At 48.7% G+C, this 22,396-nt stretch overlaps 1 protein-coding gene across 8 annotated transcripts in view; it reads left to right on the top strand.

Moving 5' to 3' along the window:
- The window catches only part of ZHX2 (zinc fingers and homeoboxes 2), a 69,183-nt gene extending 57,541 nt beyond the window's left edge, over positions 1-11,642 (top strand). For all 8 annotated transcript variants that reach the window (XM_035556263.2, XM_035556270.1, XM_035556267.2 and 5 more), the window contains 2 exons: positions 2,436-5,132; positions 10,171-11,642. In XM_035556263.2, coding sequence (XP_035412156.1) covers positions 2,630-5,128 — 2,499 coding nt within the window. In that variant the 5' untranslated portion in view covers positions 2,436-2,629 and the 3' untranslated portion in view covers positions 5,129-5,132; positions 10,171-11,642. The remainder of the gene's footprint in view (positions 1-2,435; positions 5,133-10,170) is intronic.
- The last annotated feature ends 10,754 nt before the right edge of the window (positions 11,643-22,396 follow it).

Below are 22,396 nucleotides of genomic sequence, written 5' to 3' on the forward strand. Positions count from 1 at the left end.
GATCCCAGGTCAGAGGGAGATGTCACCATGTCATCCTGACCAAGGTAAATGCTTAAGGCATGGCCATAGAATCACAGAATCATTAGGGTTGGAAAAGACCTCCAAGATCACCTGGTCCAACCATCCCCCTACCACCAATGTCACCCACTAAACCACGTCCCTAAGCCCCACGTCCAACCTTTCCTTGAACACCCTCAGGGACGGTGACTCCACCACCTCCCTGGGCAACCCGTCCCAATGCCTGACTGCTCTTTCTGAGAAGAAATGTCTCCTCATTTCCAACCTGACCCTCCCCTGGCACAACTTGAGGCCATTCCCTCTGGTCCTATCACTGGTTACCTGTGAGAAGAGGCCGACCCCCAGCTCCCCACACCTTCCTTTCAGGTAGATCATGCTGCAGACAGACCAATCCATGCTTCACTGAGCTGAGTGAAAATGTGCCATTTCCCAGAGCTTAAATGCACCCTCAAGCATCAACCCGATGCTGCAGCGCTTCACCAAATTGGAGCAAGGGTGCAGGAGCACCCCCAGTCTTGGTCGGGCCTTTGGTGGTGGCCGTGAGCATGAAGCACCGCGCGTGTAGGCCGAGGCAGCTGCAGTGTAACTAATAGCATCTCTGGACAGCCTCTCCTCCATCCTGCATCTTTGCCATTCCACAGCTTATGTTTCAGCAGAACCTTACCTGCGAAAGTGCTTCATGAAGTGATGTACAGAGAAGCACGCTGGGTTTTGGGGAAATGGAGCTGGAAGCTGCCATCCCTGTGCTTATCCGCAGACAAAGCTGCTTCCTCTGTCAGTACATCACTTTAGGTTTCCGTAAATACAGTAGGGGTATGATCTGCGATGGGCAGACTAGCAGGAATATGCTCTAGAGGCTTTCAAAGTACTGATAAATTGCAAACAGAGCTAAGCAGTTAGCATCTGCATGAGCAGAAATTGTTTCTGGCTCTCATGCCAATGCAGAGGTGAAAAGAGCAGGCTCATGGGCAGCAGTGAGGTGGTCTGAAACTGCCCGCTGGTGTTGGATGTGCCCAGGGGAACTGCAGTGGGATTTATCTCATTTGATTTTCACTTTGGTGATTCTGCTAGGTGCCAGTCACTGCTCATCATTTACAAGCTTTACAAAAAGGTCTGCATTTTTTTTAGAGATAAGATCTCTAATTCAGATTCTCCATTTAATGTGCTTCTACAAAAATCAACACAGGTCCTACCCACATTCCATCCTCCTCAAGTCTGTAAACTCTGGTGCCCCCCACGTCCCATTCCACGGACTCCTTGATGTCAAACGATGAGTTTCCCATCAGGTCTGGAAGCGTTACAAACCCAGAGCCCGTCTGATCAAGAAGAGTAGCAAAATTAAAGTCAAGAATTGATTAGAAAAGGCATTTCATGAAATAGGAAAGAGACTTTTTTTTTTTTCCTCTTGAAACTGTTATAACAATGGAATTCCACTCCCCCCACACACACACCCCTGATGAGCATGGGTAGATTATAACACAGCTGGTGTAGTTTTTCTTTTTTTGTGGTTGTGCTGACTGATGTTGACTTCAGATCCTTTTAAAATGCATATGTTTTTATGGAATTCTTACATTTGAGAACTTCCAAAACCACTTCACCACGTGAATCGTGTTTTTAAAGTGGATTTTTTTTTTAATTCTGTAGGCAGTTAAGTGCACAGATCAGGACTCAATGGGAATGTCAGCAGGGTCACAAGAAGGGACCCTGTTTAAAAGGGATCTAAGGATGCCTGTGACCTCTGTTAGCTGCCTTTATCAATATTCAGTGAAAAGTGGTAGTTTAAGGAAACTTTTGTTCCAGAAGAGACTTGATAGGCCTCCACAGATCTGCTGCAGTTTCTTTGAACCCACCTCTCATCAAAATACAGACCTTTGAAAATGTTGACTTGCATTAAATATTCTTTCTGCCTTTACTTTTAAAAGCAAGGCAGTCCCTATAGCTTTATTTAGAAATCACCCATCATTAGTAACCACAATCATTTAGCAGACATATTTACAAGGTAAGTGACAGTGGGAAGTAATTAAGTTTAATATAAATCGCACTCAATTTCAGATCTGCATGCTTCAAAATAATAATTAATAGAAACTGCAGCTTCTATAAAAAGGTACAGTATTTATAGCAGTGTCTTCTTTCTTTTCCAGCTAAATGCATTGACTCTAGTGGAGATTAAAATCCCGTCTGTTCATCTTCCTTGTTTCAAAGTCATTTTCTACCTGTGGTGCACTTCATTGTGAATTATCCACTGCTTTTATTCTTTGTGGGCAGATTTTGCCTCTTAAGTTGATGGGGAGAGTAGCAGGGGAAGAGTTTAGCATTGTCCAAAACGGTATTTTAAATGTATATATCTTGAGCTGTGGCTTTCTGCTCAATCCACGTTTTACAGATCAGTGCCTAATGGTGTGTGCTTTGTTTCACAGGTGTCATGCAGCTGATGGGTCTGCTGTCGGAGGTGATGGTCACAGCCAGGGCTGAAATCCTTGATTAAACAAAACAGTCAAGTAATCTGGGAAGGTTGGAGCCATTTGCAAGATCTTTTGAGTTTATTGCTCACCCTGCCAAAAAAAAAAAAAAAGTAACCATTTGGGACCACAGCCTGCTGCAAACGGCTGCCATGGCTAGCAAAAGAAAGTCAACAACTCCCTGTATGGTGCGAACTTCTGAAGTGGTGGAACAGGAAGTCACGGAGCGCGTAGAAACTCCTAAAGAGAAGGGGGCTGGCACACCGCAGCAGGACGCTAAAAAAACTTGGCCTTCAGAAAGCTCGGTAAAAGATTGTGAAGTGGTCGAGGCAAAGCCCCCAGCTGAAAATCAGTCTAAGAAACCCCAGGGCGGTTATGAGTGTAAATACTGCCCTTACTCTACACAAAACTTAAATGAATTTACAGAGCATGTTGACACTCAGCATCCAAATGTCATTCTCAACCCCCTGTATGTCTGTGCCGAATGCAATTTCACAACCAAAAAATATGATTCTTTATCTGACCACAACACAAAATACCACCCGGGAGAGAGTAACTTTAAACTGAAATTAATTAAACGGAATAACCAGACTGTTTTAGAGCAGTCCATTGAGACCACCACTAACGATGTCACTGTCACGAGCAGTGGGCTAGAAAATGCAGAGTGTGAGGATTCGCTTCATGGGGGAATTAGTGTGAGTAAAACACCGATGATGAAGTTGGGAAAGCCTAAAGGGGAAACCAAGAAGGGTCCCAAAAAGCCAGAAGAGGGAGTTACGGAAAACCACGTGGATGGTGCTCTCCCCCGCATCATAACTGAAGCCACTGAAGCTATTGCTTGTATAAACGGAGACCTCCTCCATGACGTGTTAGCTCATGTTATGCCCTCTGTACAGCTACCACCAAATATTAACCTTGTCCCCAAGGTCCCGGTACCTCTGAATAGTACCAAATACAACTCTGCACTGGACACTAACGCAACCATGATCAACTCCTTTAATAAATTCCCTTACCCAACGCAAGCAGAATTGTCATGGTTGACAGCAGCCTCAAAACATCCAGAAGAACAGATCCGAATCTGGTTTGCTACGCAACGTTTGAAGCATGGCATCAGTTGGTCTCCCGAAGAAGTGGAGGAGGCGAGAAAGAAGATGTTCAACGGTACTATCCAGGCAGTTCCCCAAACCATCACCGTCCTGCCAGCTCCTTTAGCAACGGCAAAAATCCCCCCTCCCATCATCCAAACAGCTTTGCCCTGTCAGATACTGGGCCAGACTGGTCTGGTTTTAACCCCTGTGTCAAACGGTTCAGCAGTTTCCTGTTCACCAATTACGCTTGCTGTTGCCCCAAACCAGGGACAAAAGAGGACAATACAGACCCTAGCAAGTGTTCCGGAGGCCAAACGTCCTCACGTAGTTCAGGTGCCCGAGAGTCCTGCCAAGCTGACTGCCGTACCGCTGACGCCAGCCAGCGAGCGAAAAAAGACGAAGGAGCAGATAGCAGAGCTGAAGGCCAGCTTCATAGCAAGCCAGTTTCCCGACGACACAGAAGTCTACCGGCTGATAGAGGCAACGGGTCTCTCCCGGAGTGAGATCAAGAAGTGGTTCAGCGACCACAGGTATCGAAGTCAGAGGGGCATTGTGCACGTCACCGGCGATGCTTTAGGGAAAGATCAAATAGCACCTTCACTGGGTCGGCATGGCCGCTCATTCCACCCATATGCAGATTTTGCACCCCAGAAGTTCAAAGAGAAAACCCAAGAGCAGCTTAGGGCCCTTGAGGAGAGCTTCCTACGATGCTCTTTTCCGACCCAAGGAGAATTGGACAGGCTTCGAGTGGAGACTAAGCTGAGCAGGAGGGAGATTGATTCGTGGTTCTCTGAGCGGAGAAAGATAAGGGACAGCATGGAGCAAGCTGTCTTGGACTCAATGGGATCATACAGAAAAATTAAAGAACAAGGAACTCCCAACGGTGCAATAAGCCAAGCAGAACTGCTGAATAGCTCCCAGCTCCCCGGTGCTTTGTCTGGGTCCTCTGCCACATTTAAGAAAACCCAGGAGCAGATTCATCTACTGAAAAGCACATTTGCAAGAACTCAGTGGCCATCACCCCAGGAGTATGACCAGTTAGCATCTCAGACTGGGCTCACAAGAACTGAAATAGTTCGCTGGTTCAAGGAAAACCGGTCTTCGTTAAGAACGGGGTCGCTTAAATGGATTGACCAGTACCAGCAGCAGTACGCTGTTGATGGCCATCACGAGCAAAACCAGAAAAAGGGATCAAAACTCACTGAGAGTCCAAAGAATGGTAACGAGGTGTCTCGGCAGCATTACCAGGAGCATAAAAAGCTGAACGAAGAGAACGCGGGGAAAATGGTGGTGAGAGCAAAAAGGGACTGCGAGCCATTGAAAGACTCTTTGTTGGGGAACCAAGCGGAGGGTGCGGAGAGGCTGGAGTGCAACAGCCACGACGGCCACGGCAGCGAGGAGAACGAGGAGCCGGCCGAGGTCAACTGGGTGGAGGTGACAGTGGGCGAGGACGACGCCGCATCGGACTGTACGGACAGCTGGAGCCAGGCGGCGCCCGAAGGCCAGGCGGAGCTGGCGGACTTTGACTCTGAAAGTATATCTGGAGACAATGCCCACGTATAGACAGGTAATGCTGGTGGTGCCCTGCTTCTCTGGGCCGGCCTCAGGCCCGGTGTGCTTCCAGCATCCCCTAGCCCCTTTTCGGTGCAAATCCCAAAAAGCCTGTCCCTGCCGGATCCTGGTGCCTGCTGGATGCCTGAGCACAAGGGAGAGCTGTTCTGGTTGTAAATTGAAGCAGTTGCTTGCTAGGGAGGGGTTAGTGCTGTGCGCCAGGTTTCTCTTTTCGTTTTGGGTCAACTCCCGTTTAAGGGCATTATTTTACTTTTTATTTTTTTTGCAGTAAGTGCTTAAGTCCTGAACTTCTGCCTTTAAATGACCCTTGTAACCTGTGCAGAGCCTGATGTAAAACACACCAGTGGAGCCATGCAAAGAAATAATAGGTGATACTAGTTCCCAATAGCCCTTTTGCTAACAGATCACTGATCTCCCACGGACAGAGGCCGCAGCGCCTGGTTTTGCACCTCGGGTCCTTCCTTTGCGGCAGAATAAAAGCTCTCTGCGGGAAGGGCCCGGGCCAGCGATGCTGCTTTATGCAACAGCAAACAAAAAATGCTGTGGGGCCTCAAGCGGCTCATGTAAATGTGCTCTCTTCCTCTTGCAGGTGAGAACTGTCTCCAGCCTTGCTTTGTTCTGCTTGCTCACTGTAGAGGCTTAGGAAATGCTCCAGACTAAGCTGTGTGGGTGTTTTAGCAGCTCTTCTTCACAGGATCCTGAATTTAAAAGCAAGCTGCAGGGTCTTTTCTTAAGGGGGCTGGGGAGTTATGTGAGCTTTCACAACATGAGAGGATGTGTTGTTTGGAGACCTGAGGCCTGTTTCTGATCACAGTTACGCAGGTGTAAATCTGGAGCAAGTTCTGTCAGGGTTTCTTGACTTGCGTGTGGAGTTCCCCAGAGCCTTTAACATTCTGCGCATGGTACAGCCGAGATCAGAGCCCGTCTTTCCTGAGCTGGAGTCTCTTTATGCTACAACTTACCCAACAGAAAGCACAGCACCACGCACTAACAAACAATTAGAGAACTTGGATTTTAGAAAGAATTAATGCACCTCTGATGTCTAATAAGTGTAATATGCTAAAATATTAAAAAGAAAAAAAAAGAAATACAAAAGCCAGGACTAGAGGAAGTCCCTACCCTTGCACTAAGGACGTTTGCTATTGCAGCTGGCAGGACTCAGGTTGAACTGCTTTGTGTTGCAGAAGTGCAGGTTTTTGCTTAGCAATCTGTGCTGGCCAGCCTAGAGCCCTCCAGTTTCTCCTTGTGCTGCATGTATATGCAAAAGTCTGCTAGACACTCTGAGTTTAAAAAGGGTTTCCAACCCTGCAGTGGTTGCATTTTGAACTACAGTTTGGGCGTTCAAGAGATGTCACTGTGTCCGTACCACGAAGTATGTTAAAGCTCCAGGCTGCGATACAAAACTATCCTGGGCTGTGCTTGCAGAAGCCGCTGGCTGGGGGTGTGAGGAGCAGGTTGTGGCAAACACAGAGACTGGAGGAAGACGGGCTGGGGACATCACCTGGAGCTGCTGTGGCTGCTGCAGAGGCACACAGGGGTGCCACAGCTCTGCAGCCACATAGGAAACCAGACCCAGGATCTGGTCAAATGAGCAATGTAAAAGTGCACCATGGGATTTATATTTTTCTGTCAGGGTTTGTCATTCCAGATCATTTTGCAGTTCCAGCTACAAACAGTTACCCTAATGTAACCGAGGGGAGGGAGCAGGCTGTGGGCAAGGAGGGGGAATGGGGGGCAGATAGCAGGGAGGGGGACCTGGCACCACTTTCTCACAAATCTCTTGTGCTGTGAGACCGAGCCCTGCCTCAGCCCTCTTCCCAAGGGACAGGTTGGTGCCTGCATTGCAGTGCTAGCAGGATAAATTGGGGTGAAACTTCTGCCATCATGCCCTGCTGCTGCCCTCGAAGCTCCACAGCTTTGGAGGTGCTCGAGGGTCATCGGAGAGGAACTGTAATAGGAACTTCACTCTCAGATAAACTTTCACCAGTTTATCCTTTTTGTGAGGACCTTCCAAGGGCCTGCTGTAAAATACACCAGCTGAGAAAAGATGCACCAGAGCAGGGCTTTCCCTGCAATTCCGGAGGATCAGACGACCATTTTGTCCTCCAGACTTTGCCTATTTCTCAGCATCCCAACCTGGCGACTTGACAAAAGCCCAAAGCCTTTCTCTCTTTTGTTTCACATCGTCTTCCCGGCACATCTCAGCCCAGAGGTGCCAGTGCCTGGGTGGGAGGCGCTGTCACAGCCGTGGTGACATGAAAGCCAGGAGCTTTATCCCCTGCACTGATGGGACCTGTGGAAAAATCCCAGCTTCTTTTTCCTTCAGGATAAACTGTCGCTCTCATTTTTGTGAAGGCTGGCTATCTTGTGTGATTTTGAACTGAAACTTCGGAGTTGAACTAGCAAGGTGTTACCCGAGGTGACACCCAGGGTATGACTCAAAAGCAAAGACCGTGTGAGACCTGACGGTGAGCTTGTTTCTGCGTGTTCTCATGTAAAAGTCTGATTCTTCCTAACACCAGAGCCCTCGGTACCTTCGAGCGGCCGTGTCACCATCCTGGCTGCACACAGGAGGCGCTGCCAAGCGCTGAATTGCTGACAAGGGACTTTTCCTCCTCTTGGCTCTTGCACAGCTGCAGTCGTGGTGTGAAACTTCCACTGCTGCACTTCACTTCGTGCAGAAACGTGCTCCTTTGATATTCACGCTGTTGCTATTTTCTCAGCCTGACATGAGCGCTTTAAAGTCAACAGTTTTCTGCGCTCAGTCTCTGTACTTCTGTTGTGCAGCTTCTGCAAAACTTGAAGTGCTGCAGAACTGCTCAGATCCCTCTTTGCCTCCCCCAGGTAGTTTTATAAGTTCCTGAAACCATTAGGGAGTATTTGTATTACAGCCTCGATGGACCTGGTGCCTGAGAAAATGTTTTCTTCAAAACTGATGCATTTTCAGTTGCTTCTGCTGGACTTTCACGGCCTCCTGGCCATACCATCCACAGGCTAATGCGGTCTCTGTTATAAAGCCTGCTTCTGCCTAGCTGAAGCTTTTGCCAAAACCGGATGAATTCCGCTTAGCAGAGTCAGGTTTCCTGAACACTCCCTCAAGACTTGTCCCCATAAGGCACCTTCGGGATGCTGAGTGGCTGCTGCAAGGTGTGCTGAAGCCCTCACTAAAAATGCCCCGGATGCTGCTGACGAAGCTTTGCATCCCTCGTGTATCGATCGGCACAGCCTTAGCTCCCTGTCCATCCGTGGCGAGATTCCTGCCTTCCGACAGCGTGGGTCAAAACCAGGTCTCTTGTCACCACTTGCGCAAGCCTGACGAACAGAAATCCGCCTCGAATTAAACACAGCACATCACGGCTCAGCCCCGGGAGCAGGAGCAGAGCATGCCGGAGCGGCTGGCAGCCTCTGCTGGCTTTCTTCACAGCATTATCTCCCCGGGGGGTTTTCCCAAGATTTCCTCAGACCAGAGCTTTTGTCTTTTCTCAGAAATGTACTTTTTTTTTCCCCCACCACCACTTTCTCCACCGAAAACTTTCTGATTCAGGGTTGCTCTCACAACCTCCATTTCAGGCCCAGAGGCCTTCTACCGAGGTAGAAGATGCTCTCGAGGGCCACGAACACTCCCCGGGGTCGCTGTGATGCCCTTCCACAGCCCAGGGAGCTCTGCCGAGCTGTGCTGAAGGCCAAGATCTGGGAGCTGCACACCAGAAGGCCCCAGAGAAGCCAGGCCTTGCTCGCTGCATGGTGCTGAGCATCAGCAGCAGTCTGGGCCCTCCCGGTGCCCTCAGCTCCTTTCACACCACGGTGGGAGCTGAGATCAGTCGGATGCTGGTGGCCCAGCACATTCCTCAGTGTCTGAAAGCTACCAGCACCGGGGTTTCCCTTCCTTTCTGTTCGAGTTCTCATTTTTCTTGTGGTTTGGTGCTCTATCCATGAAGCTGGCTGCAGCGCCTGCTGCCGACGGTGGGCTCCACGGCCCCCGTCCTGAAGGCAGTGTGGGACTTCCCAGCGGTTTTTGCAGAACTGAAGCATTTTAGGGACTCGCCGTTTCCCCTAAAACCATTAAGCTGTGTTGGAGACCCAGCAACGAAGGACTTCAGAGGGAGAAGCAAAACCCAAAGCAGCAATTACAAAGTTGCAGTGCTTTAGAAGGCACAGAGGGGTTGTCTGAGTAAAGGCTGCAGGGACAAGGAGGATTTTTTTTTTTTTCCTTTTGTGTTGGCACAAACCCACGCTCTTTTGCTGGGCTGGGCCGCTTTGCTTTCTGAGGTGCAGATGCCAGACAGAGCTCAGTGCCTCTGTGGGAAATGACAGAGCTAGTAGCAACGTTCGTAAAAGGTGTGAAATAAGGGTTGCGGTGAGCACTGGTGCAGGAGAAACCACCCCGTGCTGCCGCCTGCAGCTGCAGCCTGAGTCGGTGCTCACACTTCCTGCACTCTCACACTTTACTCATGGGGAAAACCACGCTGGAAGTCATCCCTGTCGGGCTGACATCCCTTGCCATCTCCCTGTAGGAGCGCCCTCGCCCTGTGTCCCCATCTGTTCATAGGGCCGTGTGTAGGCAGGCAGCTGTTCGAGGGCTGGTTTCGAGTTTGTATAATTCTTTTCTAAATTCATGCCATATAATGAGAGGGTTTGCTGGGGAAGAAAGGTCCGAAGTCTCCTTGCCTTTAGCTCCATCTCTCCTGTGGTCACAAAGCAGCTGCCCCCAGCCCTCGGGTGTCACCCACGAGCCGGTGCAGGCTCTGCCTGCGGTGTTTGCAGCAGCGAGCGATCGGTAAGAGTCAAGGCTGGGCTGTTTGCCCCCATCAGCGGTCTGTAGGGGGGTATTAGCTGGGTGTTGGGCACAACAAAACGAATCTGGCACCCTGCTGCAGCATCAGTGATAGGGACAGGCTTCAGGGGATGGTTAATACCAAATGCAGTGCCACGGCAGCTGCAGGGATGTAAATCGGGTGCTGCGTTAATCAACAGCCCAAGTGTCTGTTCGTGGTGTCTTTAAAAGTAATATGTTTCTTCTTTAATTTTTGCAGGGGTACTCATCAGCTGCACTGTCCTGACAATGAAGGGGAATTCTGCCTGAAAATAGAACAGAAGTCTATTTTCCTGCCTGGGGTGAGATAGCGTGTTGCGACTCCAAGTCTCAAACCGTGCTCGCGGAGGCACAGTGAGAAATACTCTTGTGGAGCACCGTCATGGGGTTGTTTATAGTGCCAAAGTCCTACTACTGCATTGAAAAGGAAAAGGAAGAAAGAAAAAAGGGTCCTTGTACATAGGGTTCTCCTTCGCTTTTCTCCCACCCACTTTCCTGCCCATCCTCTTCCTGTACTGGAACAGATTTGTACGACGTGGAAATTTTGTTAACTTTTTAATAGGTGCGAGTTATTCTTGCATATAATGCCATGGCAAAATTTTAGGGTTGGTTTTGGGGGAGGGAGGTGTCTTTTGTGGGGAGGGGGGAGAGGAGATTTTTTTTCCGAATCACTGAATCACAAAACAGCTGAGGTTGGCAGGGCCCCCTGGGGTCCACCTGGTCCCCCCCTGCTCAAGCAGGGACGCCCAGAGCAGGGTGCCCAGGGCCACGTCCAGGTGGCTTTTGAAGATCTCCAAGGGAGACCCTACAACCTCTCAGAAGTGTTTGAAGAAAGATTTGCAATTTTTGGAATCTCTTTGGTGCCGATCGACATCCGATCCCAGATTCCCACCCCAGCAGCCGTTTACATTTCAGCCCACGCAATGCAGTTTGGGTTTGGGGAGGGGAGGGGCGGTCTGCCTTGGTTGGGGCTTTGGTTTTTTTTTCCCTGTTGTTTTGACTTTTTTGTTTTGTTTTATGGCCATCTTCTACTGGTTGAAATATTTAAATCTCTGCTTTCCTGTGCTCCTATGAAGCAAGTCTTCTCCAGCTCCTGTACTTCACTTTCCACAAACGAGGCCAGACCGTGGGTCTCTGACGATCTTTGCTACAATGCCTTTTTTTTTTTTTTTTTCCTGTTTGTTTGGTTTTAGCACTTTTTGTTTGAACACGCAACCCCCGGAGGGGTTGGAGTGAGAAAATGAAGATGCTTCGTAATCTGAACTTGTTTGCGTTTCTTGGGCTGGTACAAGGATGGACAGCATAAACACGAGCCTGTCCGCCAGCTTTAGATGTTGCAGCGCACAACAGAAATTTCTGATTAACCCTTGCCACTAAATTTTTAGATCAGTTCTAGATTCCTGAGTGCACTTTTTTTCAAGTACTGCTCATTTTCCTTTGTGCGGGGTGTCTGTATGTGCGGGTGTGAGGAGGAAGAAGAGGAGGGAGAGCAGGAGCGTGCGTGCGGGTGCTGGAGCGGGTGCAGGAGCCGGCCGCTCGGTTACTCGGACCAGCTGCGTTTTGAAACCTTACCCATATTTCAGTACACTGCACAAACACAATGCTAGGGAGTTTGAATAAATCCAATTTTTCTAACTTGTTGCTCATTTGTTGTAACTCAATAAAACAAAAGCTAGACATTTTGGTAACCTTTTTCTTGTCTCTCTCTTTTTTTTTTTTTATCTTCTTAATTAAAAACAAAGATCGGCCGCCGCCAGCTCCACGTTGTGCAGAGGAGCTCAGGGGCTTCAGAGCTGCGATTAGGGTTGGAACTGGTTTTGCAGTAATCGGCTTGGCAAACACTAACCAGATTAAAATGAACAGCTCAGTCCACTACTGATTTTTATTTTCCTGGTGTCAGACAGTTGTACGCCACGTGAGTGGGTCGGATAGTGCCTGGGAATGGGGAACCAAGCCCCTGCCCCATGCATGGGGCATGCATGGATTTAGGGGTACCTTTATATTGGTTGCCCTTACAACCTGAATGAATGAAGGAAGGAACAAATGAAAGAAACCTTCCCCATGAAATTTAAACATCAAGGGAAGTTTACAGTAAGTAGTGAGGAGGACTCGGTGACTTTTCTTACAATAAAGCTGTCCAGGACATTGCTGAAAGGGGCTGAACCAGCACCCATCTCCCTTTGGGGCACTGCAGTGGCTGCACTCACCCTGATCCTACACCAAAATCTGATGGCAAAAGGTACAGAAACCAGCCCAGCTGCTCCGCCAGCACCTGCAGCCTGCTGGTGAGCACGCACATGGGCTGTGCCATTGACCATGACGGCGCACGAGGCTGCATGGGGCGATCCTGCCTTCATGGAGCCAGATATCCCGTGTAGCCCCTTCTGTCCCTGCCCCTGCATGGGCTGTCGGATGGCTGGATGTGTGTGTCAGGAGGCAACGCGTCTGATGGCTTTCCTCCAGGGCTGCAAACTTGTAGCTGAAGCTAATTGCCACTTCTGCCTGCTTTGCTTACATGAAAGGATGCTAATATTTTAATTGCCCTTGTGCACAGTTTTTAACAGCCACTTGGCAGCTTAATATTCCAGTTTGTGTCTCTTCTGGCTGATGTGCGTGTAAGTATGTGTGTCTGGAGTGCTGACCTACTTTGTTTAACTAGCAGCGCTCCCGCAGCTCTCGGGAGTTTTCGGCAGAACAAGACCCACCTGGGTTGCCTGTATTTGCACAGCACCAGCCGCCATGGGATTGGGGACTGGGGCTCAGTAGGATCACTGCAATTCAACCAGAACAATAGCGGCAGCCCTGGAGTTTGTTATTGCAGAGATAATAAAGTCAAAGCTCTCCCAGAGCAAACAAACATGCTTGCAGAAGAGCGGCAGAGCTTTGCCAGCCCCGGCCGGGAGCGCCGGCCGCATGGCCATGGGTTGAGGATGGGGGCAAGCCTCCAAATGCCAGGGTTCCTCCTGGAAAACCGATCCCATTTCCTTTTTACGCAAAGCACCCCAGTGCCACACAAAGGTTGCTTTGGGGGGATGCCTGAGCAAGTTTGCAGAGAGGGCACTGCGAGCAGGCTTTGCTGTAATTAATAACGACACGATGACTGAAGCTCTAGGAGAGGCCAAGTGGCGAGGCACAATCAGGACATTGTTCGTGCTCCTCTGTGATCAGGGACGGCCTTGGGCACGGGGTTTCACTGCGCATGGATGAGAACAGGCTGCTGATGCTGACTTTCCCCATGCACAGCTCTGCCTCCCCTCTCCCCAGCCTGTCTAGGGCAGGCACTTGTGCAATGCTTCTTTTAAAAAATATTGCTTGGGGGAAAAAAAAAAAATCCATCACTCAGAAGCCAGGAACTTGAATTAGGTGGCCTGTGCTTTTCTAATTTAGTCTGCTTGTGCATGGACAAGAGAATGGTTTTTGGTTACATGCACACATGGCTTTCCCTGCCTGGTCCATAAGATGATCAGTAAATGAGACACCATTTGCTTCTTGCTGTCGTTATTCAGGCCTTGCTTAGAAAAATAGATTTCTTTGTTTTATTTTATTATTTTTTTCTATAACTGATGTCTCAGCAGCTCAGGACTCCACCACCATTATAGAGCTTCCACAATAACTCACAGCAGTGTGACTGGGCCTTGATCCCTCTTGTAGTGGGGAAGCTGAAGCACAGACATTTCCAGGTCCTCCTAGTACTAGAACATGATTGAAAACAGCCAAGGACTGCAGGTGTTTTTGCTGGGCTTGGCCTTTTCTAGCCCTTTTAGTGTATAACATGAGGTTACCACTGATTCTGGCTGCACCTCAAGCTCTCACCTTGCCTGCAAAACAAATCCTAGACATTCACATCCAGCACCCGAGAAGCATCTCACCAAAGGATGAGCTGCCATGAGTTTGATGCCAAACTGCCACCACTGCCAAGTGGAAGGTGTGAAGACCGGAGTCCACTTCCTTCTTGGCATTGCTTCCTCACCAGCAGCCCTGCTGTTCTGACTGGGCAGGAGGACCAAAAACAGCCAAATTTCATCTTCTGCACCGGCCCTCAGCAAGGCAGTCACCAGACAGCTCTGCCTGAGGAAACCAGAAGCCAAATTTGAATATTTTGGGGATGTTGGCAGGAGTCCATGGGACAATGGTGGCCAGACTGCATGAAGAGCCCATAGGGAATTGGCCACACAAAACCCCCTGTCAACACATGCCACAAAATCCCTAGCAATCCACTATATGCTCAGCCATATAACATACAGGAACTTGTTGTTGCTACCAGTGGCTTATAATTTGATCAAATTTGGGTGCATTTTCCTAGGGGTGATGAAAAGCAGCACTGGTACAGGCCCTTTTCCTCCTAATGTCCTTTCCCTGAAGGACACTAGAGCTTTCCTAAATCAACGCCCCCAGAAGTTTTTCATGGGAGCAGAATTTATTACTCTGATTTTATGGAAGTAATTGAGGGCTTTTTGGCTGAAGTCTTCCATGTGTCAAAATTAATTAATTAACAAACACTTGATCTACAGACTGGCAGGGAAATTCCCATCTCAGAGTTACCAGCAGCCAGTTTTCTTGCTGGAAGGAGCACGGATCAGGTGCTGTGAACATCTCCTTTGCGACAATGCAGAAACCCACCCAGAGCAACCCCACACTGCCCTTCCCCGTTCTGCTCGCTGCGGTGCCAAACACATGGCATCCTCCAACCCCTGTTTGCCCTGCTCCCTGAGGAATTACATTTTCCCCTATTTTTGCAGACTGTGTGCATATATTTGCTAAATACGTTGTGAATTCACCCAAGCATAACAACGCCAGTTTTAAATTTTGCCCTGAATCTGAACACTGGTTAGATTTCAAACACTCATAGACTGGATTTTGTAGTTTTTGGAAGTTCTGCCTAGGAATTGATGAAGATAACACCTCTCACCTCATGCTTGCCTTCAGCCGAGGGCCACCCTTGGGCAGCCACCAAAGCTCCGCTGACACACGCAGCAAGGCTGCCATGTGCCACCAGGCATCACTGGCCCCAGCAATCGCTTGTGACACGTTTTGTTGGCACACGTCATGCAGGAGAGCTCAGGAAACACAGTCCCATCTGCTACCCACAGAGTCAAGAACTTCAGAGGGAGGAAAGTTTCAGAGGAGAAATCTCAGCCTATAAGTCTCTCTGCAGCCTAAATTATATTGCTTTTCACAAATCCGTTACTTACATATAAAAAACTCATTTTGCGACCAAGTTGTTGCAGGGGCTGTCCCAATGCCTGACTGCTCTTTCTGAGAAGAAATGTCTCCTCATTTCCAACCTGAACCTCCCCTGGCGCAACTTGAGGCCATTCCCTCTGGTCCTATCACTGGTTACCTGTGGGAAGAGGCCGACCCCCAGCTCCCCACACCTTCCTTTCAGGCAGTTGCAGAGAGCAATGAGGTCTGCCCTGAGCCTCCTCTTCTCCAGACCAAACACCCCCAGCTCCCTCAGCCGCTCCTCACAGGACTTGTGCTCCAGGCCCTTCACCAGCTTCGTAGCCCTGCTCTGGGCACGCTCCAGGGCCTCCATGTCCTTCTTGTACCAAGGGGCCCAAAGCTGAACACAGCACTCAAGGTGTGGCCTCACCAGAGCAGAGTACAGGGGGACAATCACCTCCCTGGTCCTGCTGGCTACAAGTAGCAAAAAGAGACACTGGCACCTGGGAGAGACATAATAAATTACAGACACATACAGCAACATTATAGAAGTCAGTTTGGTATCTGGATAGCAAGGAAAGTGTACACCAGTGATGGAAAGGAAACTTTTTTAGTCTCCTGAACAGAAAGAGGCCTAAGACCATGTTGATCAGTGAAATGAAGGACTTCAGTCGTCATTTGACTGGTAACTAATGGAAAGCTACAAATGGGGCCTACAGGCCTTGAATGAAATTCTGAAAATATTCATAGTACAGCAGGAAAAGGAAACAGTGGCACAAGCTCCAGTGATGATGGAGATGAGGGGGGAAATCACCAGCCCCAAGCGCCCAGCTTAACTGCAGGAAGCCACAGCAGGTTTTTCACCGTGTTGTTACTGCCATCAGACTCGCTGCTCCAAAACGGTAGCTCTAAAGTATTACAGTCCTCATCATTTAAGCACCCTGTGAAATACACACCAAGAGCAAACTGGCTCAGGCAAAGTAAATGGGATATCTGTGAAACTTCCTAATGCACAAAATCATCTTCTCCATACATGAACACGATGGCAAGCTGGACGTACTTGAGCTTGCCTCCTGCCTCAGCACACTCCCAAAACACACACTGAACAGCCGTGCCATGTCTTGTCACCTGTTAAACCTTTTATTTTCCGCCCCAATAGGTGGATATTCCCTTGTTCCTATTAATCAGCCAGGGTTTCACACACACTCAGGTGGGTGAAATGTGGATGTAGCTGTAGACAGACAACTCTTGGATGGTCTGTTGTCTACATCCCTGCTCCCAAGGCACTTCTGCACATCTTCCTTCACTGGAGTTGGCTGTAGCTCCAATCTGTGATCCACATCATCTGCTGCCTCACCCAATGGGTCATGTTTGCCCCTCGGAGATTTAGGTTCAGCTCCCCCAAGTCCACCTCCAGCTGAGCAGAGGATGCTGAGCAGGGAAGCTGGCTCTGGAAAGCCAGGGAGGCCTGCTGGAATTAAGATTAGCACTCAGTTTGATCAGGTGATGCCATTATTTGTGACACATGCAGAGATGGAGTGCACAGAGGTGTTGAGCAAGGTGGGCAGTGCTAAGAGGGGGCACACCTGGAGCAGCAGCAGCAGAAAGAGGATGCCAGGATGGTTCTGGCACCACGATAGCTATGGAGAACATACCCTGAGCTGGAGAAGCCCAGCTCCAAACCTTTTCTCCAGCCCAGCTTCAGCTACCACCAGGCTTGAACCAAAGCTGGAGGCAGAAACATGGGCAGGGAGCACCCAGGTTGAGGCCCATGGGGTTTTGCTGCACACTGCTGCCAGAGCCCAGGTGAACAGCCCAGAGCCAGGAGCCCCAGCCAACCCCTGCCCCAGCACCTCAGCAGCAGTGTGCTGCAAGGCTCCCTAGCAGGGATTTAAACAAAAGGAATTTTAATCTTTTTTTTTTTTTTTAATGAATGCCAGTGTTTGAAGAGGGAGCAGGGGGGAGAGGATGGAAATTTTAACATGAAGCCGCACGCTGAAGGTCACAGAAAGGCAAGGCAGACATTGTCTTCAATAATACTAAAAGGAAGACCAACCCTGCTGTGTCAGTGGAAAAAAAAAAAAAAATACTTATTTTGATTGGAAAGAAGGTTTCTCCATGCCCAGTTGTGGTGCAGCATTGCACAACGGAGACTGCTGTGGCTGGGAGCAAGGAGAATTAATTACTTTGCTTTCTGAAGCATGTGCGGCTCTGCTCCGCCGTGCCAACTTCAGGAACGATAAGCACTCACCCAAAGAGCATGGGGATTTTTTTTTCCCTGGTGTGAGTTTTGCCGGGCTAAATCACAGGAGGCTGCTGAGGTTTTTGCTTTGTTTTCTTCACACTTGGCCTAAGCTTGAACCTGGGGAGCACCAATTTTGTGTTGGCCGAGGGAAGGGAACTGGACTGAGCGCCCACGTTCGCAGGGAGGCGTGGTGGTGTAATTGCGTTAGGCAGCAGCCCGTAGCGCTGGCTGCCGTCATGATGGCAGATGACAGCACCTCGTCACAGACAGGGTCGTGACAAATGCAAATTTCTCTCCGGCCCACCTACTCTCTCTGTGGTTTTTGCTTTCAAGGGCATTCCAGCATCTGAACAAAGCCAGAACGCATCTCTCCCCAAGCGAGCAGGCAGTGGGGCGGTGGCACTGAAGGATGGCTCCAGCGCTTTGTCCTCAGCTGTGCCGTGGCAAGTCGTGTTGCAGAACGGGCTTATTGATGGCGTGCCTGGCCTTTCAGGGCTTTGAATTGTTTCCTTGAGTCTCTCGCTCACGTTTTTCATTTAGAAGGAGATTTTTTATACAAGCGACTTGGGAACTGAAGTCATACAGGTTGCTGAAGCTTTCCTCCTCTGCTCGCAAATAACTTCCAGGTGTCCCTTGGCAGGAGAAAAATGGTTTCACCCAGTGACAGCACCACCCACCACTTCAGGATAACTGCAGATGCTGCCGCACTGACCTTCAACAAGCAAAATCACACTGTGTGTACATTTTCACTGTAGTGTTGACGCCCCTTCGAAAAAGAGCAATTCCCACCTCTCCCAAAGCCACTGCTCATGGCCATCTGCGGCCTCAGCATGCCAGAACTGCAGCTCCTAGCTCTGCTCTTCATCCCAGTTCTGTGACAAAAGCTGCTGACTTACCTACACTGTTGCAAAAGAACCAAAGGATGCAGGCATGGGGTGGTTTTTACATCAACAGCTCCTGCCGACTCGTTAACAGACTCTTGCAGCAACACTCAGCGAGCCTCCTCCTAGCTCTCAGAAGTGGTAGAGCCAAAACTGATGTCTCCTCAGCAACCTGCACTCACGTTCTTAGTTCACGCTTAAAAAAAAAAAAAGAAAGCTGTTACAAGCATAAGATTAAATAGAAGAGCTATTCAGAGCTTATCAGGCTTTCACCATCCATTTCTTGATGAAAGCTAGAACTGCCCTACTTCCCATGCCTTGCAGAACTGATTTTAATTTGCTCCTGAACGACAGCCATCAGTACCTAAACAAGCCAAGACACAAACTCTTGGGCAAGGAAGATCAGCACTTTTCTGAAATTATATTCTCCCTGAATTATCAGATGCAAGTAATGATTTCTCTATTGGCACTTCTGCTTGTTCACCACTAGATTAATGCTTCAAATAGGATCCAGACTACACGATTCTTAAAACCATCACCTCCCAGGTTCCAAAACAGATATACAGGGACTGGGGAGGACTATACAGATGTACAGGGACTGCCCACATCCTATCTGGTGCTGCTGCTATTCAAAGATAGATTACACCAATATACTTCTTGTTCCCATTTCACCTGCATTCACCAGCTCTTTAGCAGGGTTGCAGTACCAGTCCGTAACTGTTTTCTAGCATACCCATAGTAAAGCTGAAGCCTGACACACAGTGGCATTGTCGGAAATAAATGCAAGTCCACAGAACTGCCCTCATTTGGGCAAGAGCTTGAAAATTTAAGTTGCTCCTCTGGAAGAGGGAAAAATTAAAGCTATATAGGCAAGATGGGTATTGAATGAGGAAGTGTCCACCCTACTGATTCGGTCCACAGGCAAATATAGCTAGAGTCAAAAAAAAGACAATAGCAGCAATACAACAAGGTATGCATCCAGCACAAGTGACCTTGGCAGTGGCAATAACACCGAGGGGAAGGCCACCAACACGAAGGACATCCTGCTTCATGCCTGAGGGCACTTCCACAGCAGGGCGCTCCTCCCCAGCCATGTGCCTACCCACTCCTACCCCACAGAAGCTCCCCCAGCAAATTAGCAGGAATAAGCCGCTCTCCACTTGTTAAAACAAAAAAACAACCCATATAAATGGAACTGAATTCCCTCTGGCTTTCCAGCTATGGAGGCATCAAGACTTGGATACCCTGCCCTGAGGTCAGAGGTGTTACCTTGACAATTATACGGGCACAATTGCTTTCCTGCTCTCCTTTTTCCTGGGTTCCTCCTACTTTCCTTCCCCGTCAGCAACATGCCCACACATCCCCTTCAATATATTTTGTTTTTTTCCCTTTTTGAGCTGTGCAGCTAGGGGTCATTATTAATCACGCTGGTTTCCATTCTCCATTTCCCTGCTCATTGTCCCGTGCCGCTTGTTGAGAACCTTATCTTTATTAGCTGCTCTTATCACGACTCGATTACACATTACCAGAAACACTCCTTACTCAGCAGGATTTCCTCGGGATTGCATTGCTTTCGGCTTCAGAAAGCAGCTCTGTGGAGCAAGCCACTCCACCACAGCCAGCCCAGGAAGTTATTGATCTAATTTAAGATGCACAAGGGGACATGAAAAGCTGGAGGATGACTTTGAGGAACCGGCAGGAGCAGATTTAGAGGACAAAACATTTCTAGAGGGGAGGAAATGCATTAGCTTATGTTGTTTGCATTGGCATTCAATTATAGAGTAATTATTTGGCCTCGGTGAGCTGTGCTCTAATGGCAGCCACAGAGTTAAGCTCCTGCAGCACGGGGATTGCATCCAGCTAAAATGTCCCCCATCCACATAGTTACTCAACCAAATAACACAGCTGTACAGCTATTGTACCTGTCTGCTTCCAAGAAATCAGGCTGATACGGTTCTTAGAGATTTACTAGACCTTCAAGCACCACATCACCACACCACGTACTCTACTGATAGGGGATTTTTCCCCTTCAATTCTACTATCGCACTGCCCAGGGAAGTTAAAAGGCATCAACTCCTATCAATTTCTCTTTCTGCATCCTTCCAATCCCCCTCCCCAAGCACGTTGCACAGAATAAATGGTTTGAAAGGGCAGAGCGAGTGCAAGGGCAGGGGGAAATGCATTGACAGAGATGAGAAAAAGTTTTCCCTAATGGATGTCTTTCTGAACCACAGAACCCCATGCCATGGTGAAGGCAACACTGTCCAAGGACTCCACGGCCTGGTGAAACCTCCCGGTGCCAGACACAGGGTAGGGACAGGCAGCCCAGGCAAGACGTGGGCAGAGCTGGGTTTGTTTGATTGCTTCCCCTCCCGCTTGGGCAGAATGGCACCGCCATACCATTGGCACAGCCCTTTGGATCCCAAATCTCAGCCTACACACAGCTTCTAGGGCTGTCTCAGGAACGAGGAGAAGGTCTGGAGAATTCATTAGACATCCAGTTAACAGAGCTGGAAAAAAGGGGCACAAGAGTTCTGGAAAAGCAGGAACAAGCTCCAAGAGCATATATAGAATTTGAGGACAATTTTTCTGACTCTTGCTACTTACTTTCATCAGACCATGTGAGGGACGGAGTTAGTGATAGCTGAAAAAGAGATGACTGTGAGCAAGGGAAGAGGTATTAAACTGGTTCTTCCCTGGAGAGGAAAAATAAAGGTGACTAGTCATTTATTGCCTGCACAACAGCCACCAGAAGAAGCAAGAGAAGATTATAAATTGCCGTAAAACCAGTATTGCTCCTGGGCCCGTGATTTTAGTATCAAGACTCAGCTTCTGAAAATGGTTTGAAGCTCTTCTTTGTATACGCTGGCTGTCATGGTAGGCAATGGATGAAGAGTTCCCGTTACAACCTGCTCAGGCTTTGTAAATTGATGCGGATTCGCATTTTGCAGGTGGAGCTGGTGATTGATCTGGTGATTCCTGTGAGAGCTCTTCCCCGGCACTGCAGAACACAGGCTTGGAGAAAGCACAGGGAGCGGGTGCAGGTTCGGTGGAGGAAGGCTGAGAGTACATCCCCTGTTCTTCCTCAAGTGCTCTGCTGGAACATTACATTTGGACCAAATTCTTTGAGTGCGGTTTCAGATCACCAAGAGGGAAGGAAGATTTGAATGAAGTAATGCTGTTCTCACTAAAACATACAGGAAAACTAAAAAGCAGATTACAACTACCCCAACAAGAGCAGCAGACATGTTGGGAAGCTTCCACCAGGAACGCAGAAAACCCCCTAGTCCTCTCCCCTCTCACGGGTGCAAAACGAACTTTTTACTTAATCACCTGCTAGACTTGTTAACAGCACCAACACTGCGCGATGCCAGTCAAGTCTCAATGAAGACAACTACTCCCAAAGAGCCCTTCCATTTGAAGTAGGTGAGGTCTTTTTGACTTGAAAATAAGCTAAGGGGTCTGTCAATACAACAACTTGAAACCTAGAGGGAAGCATCTCTGCAAAGAAGCTTTCTACATTTAACTAACCACTGTAAGGTGATGTGAACCCCAAAGGGTGAAGAAATTTACCAGACAGCTTGGCAAGCCTACAGGTTGGTGCAAGCAGCATCCTTACACCGCTGGTTACAATGGTTATTAATACAGGGATCTGCTTCATGCAGGGATCTACCCACTGTCCTTTAATCCATAGCCAGCTCAGGGACTAAGCACCTTTCTTTTAAGAAGTGAATGCAAACATTCCCGTGCAAGAGGACAGCTTGCAGTGTCTTTGTTTCTAAATGCTGCCTCCTGTTGCCATGACCTCCATCATGAGGGACCCCCACCTAACAGGTAGTGGTCTAGAGAAACTTGGCCTTAGGAGCCAATCTGAGCTAACTAACTTCTGCTCACGTGTTATAATCACTCCTCCTAGATCATGTTCCAGGTGATAAAAGGGTGCGGCACTGCTGCAAACAGAACTCCCTTCATCACCAAAAAAAGTGTACCTGAAAAATATTACGTCCTTTCATCTTTTCAATCTTAAAAAGCAGCACATTGTCATCTTTTAGATGTAAGTACTTCTGCTTAATATGCACATCTTACGTAATTAATTTTATTAATAAAACCACAACGGTAGACTAAATACCAAATTTCGAGTCACACTGTTAGTATCA

The sequence above is a fragment of the Cygnus atratus genome, chromosome 2 (genome assembly GCF_013377495.2).
Source record: "Cygnus atratus isolate AKBS03 ecotype Queensland, Australia chromosome 2, CAtr_DNAZoo_HiC_assembly, whole genome shotgun sequence".
Taxonomy (NCBI): domain Eukaryota; kingdom Metazoa; phylum Chordata; class Aves; order Anseriformes; family Anatidae; genus Cygnus; species Cygnus atratus.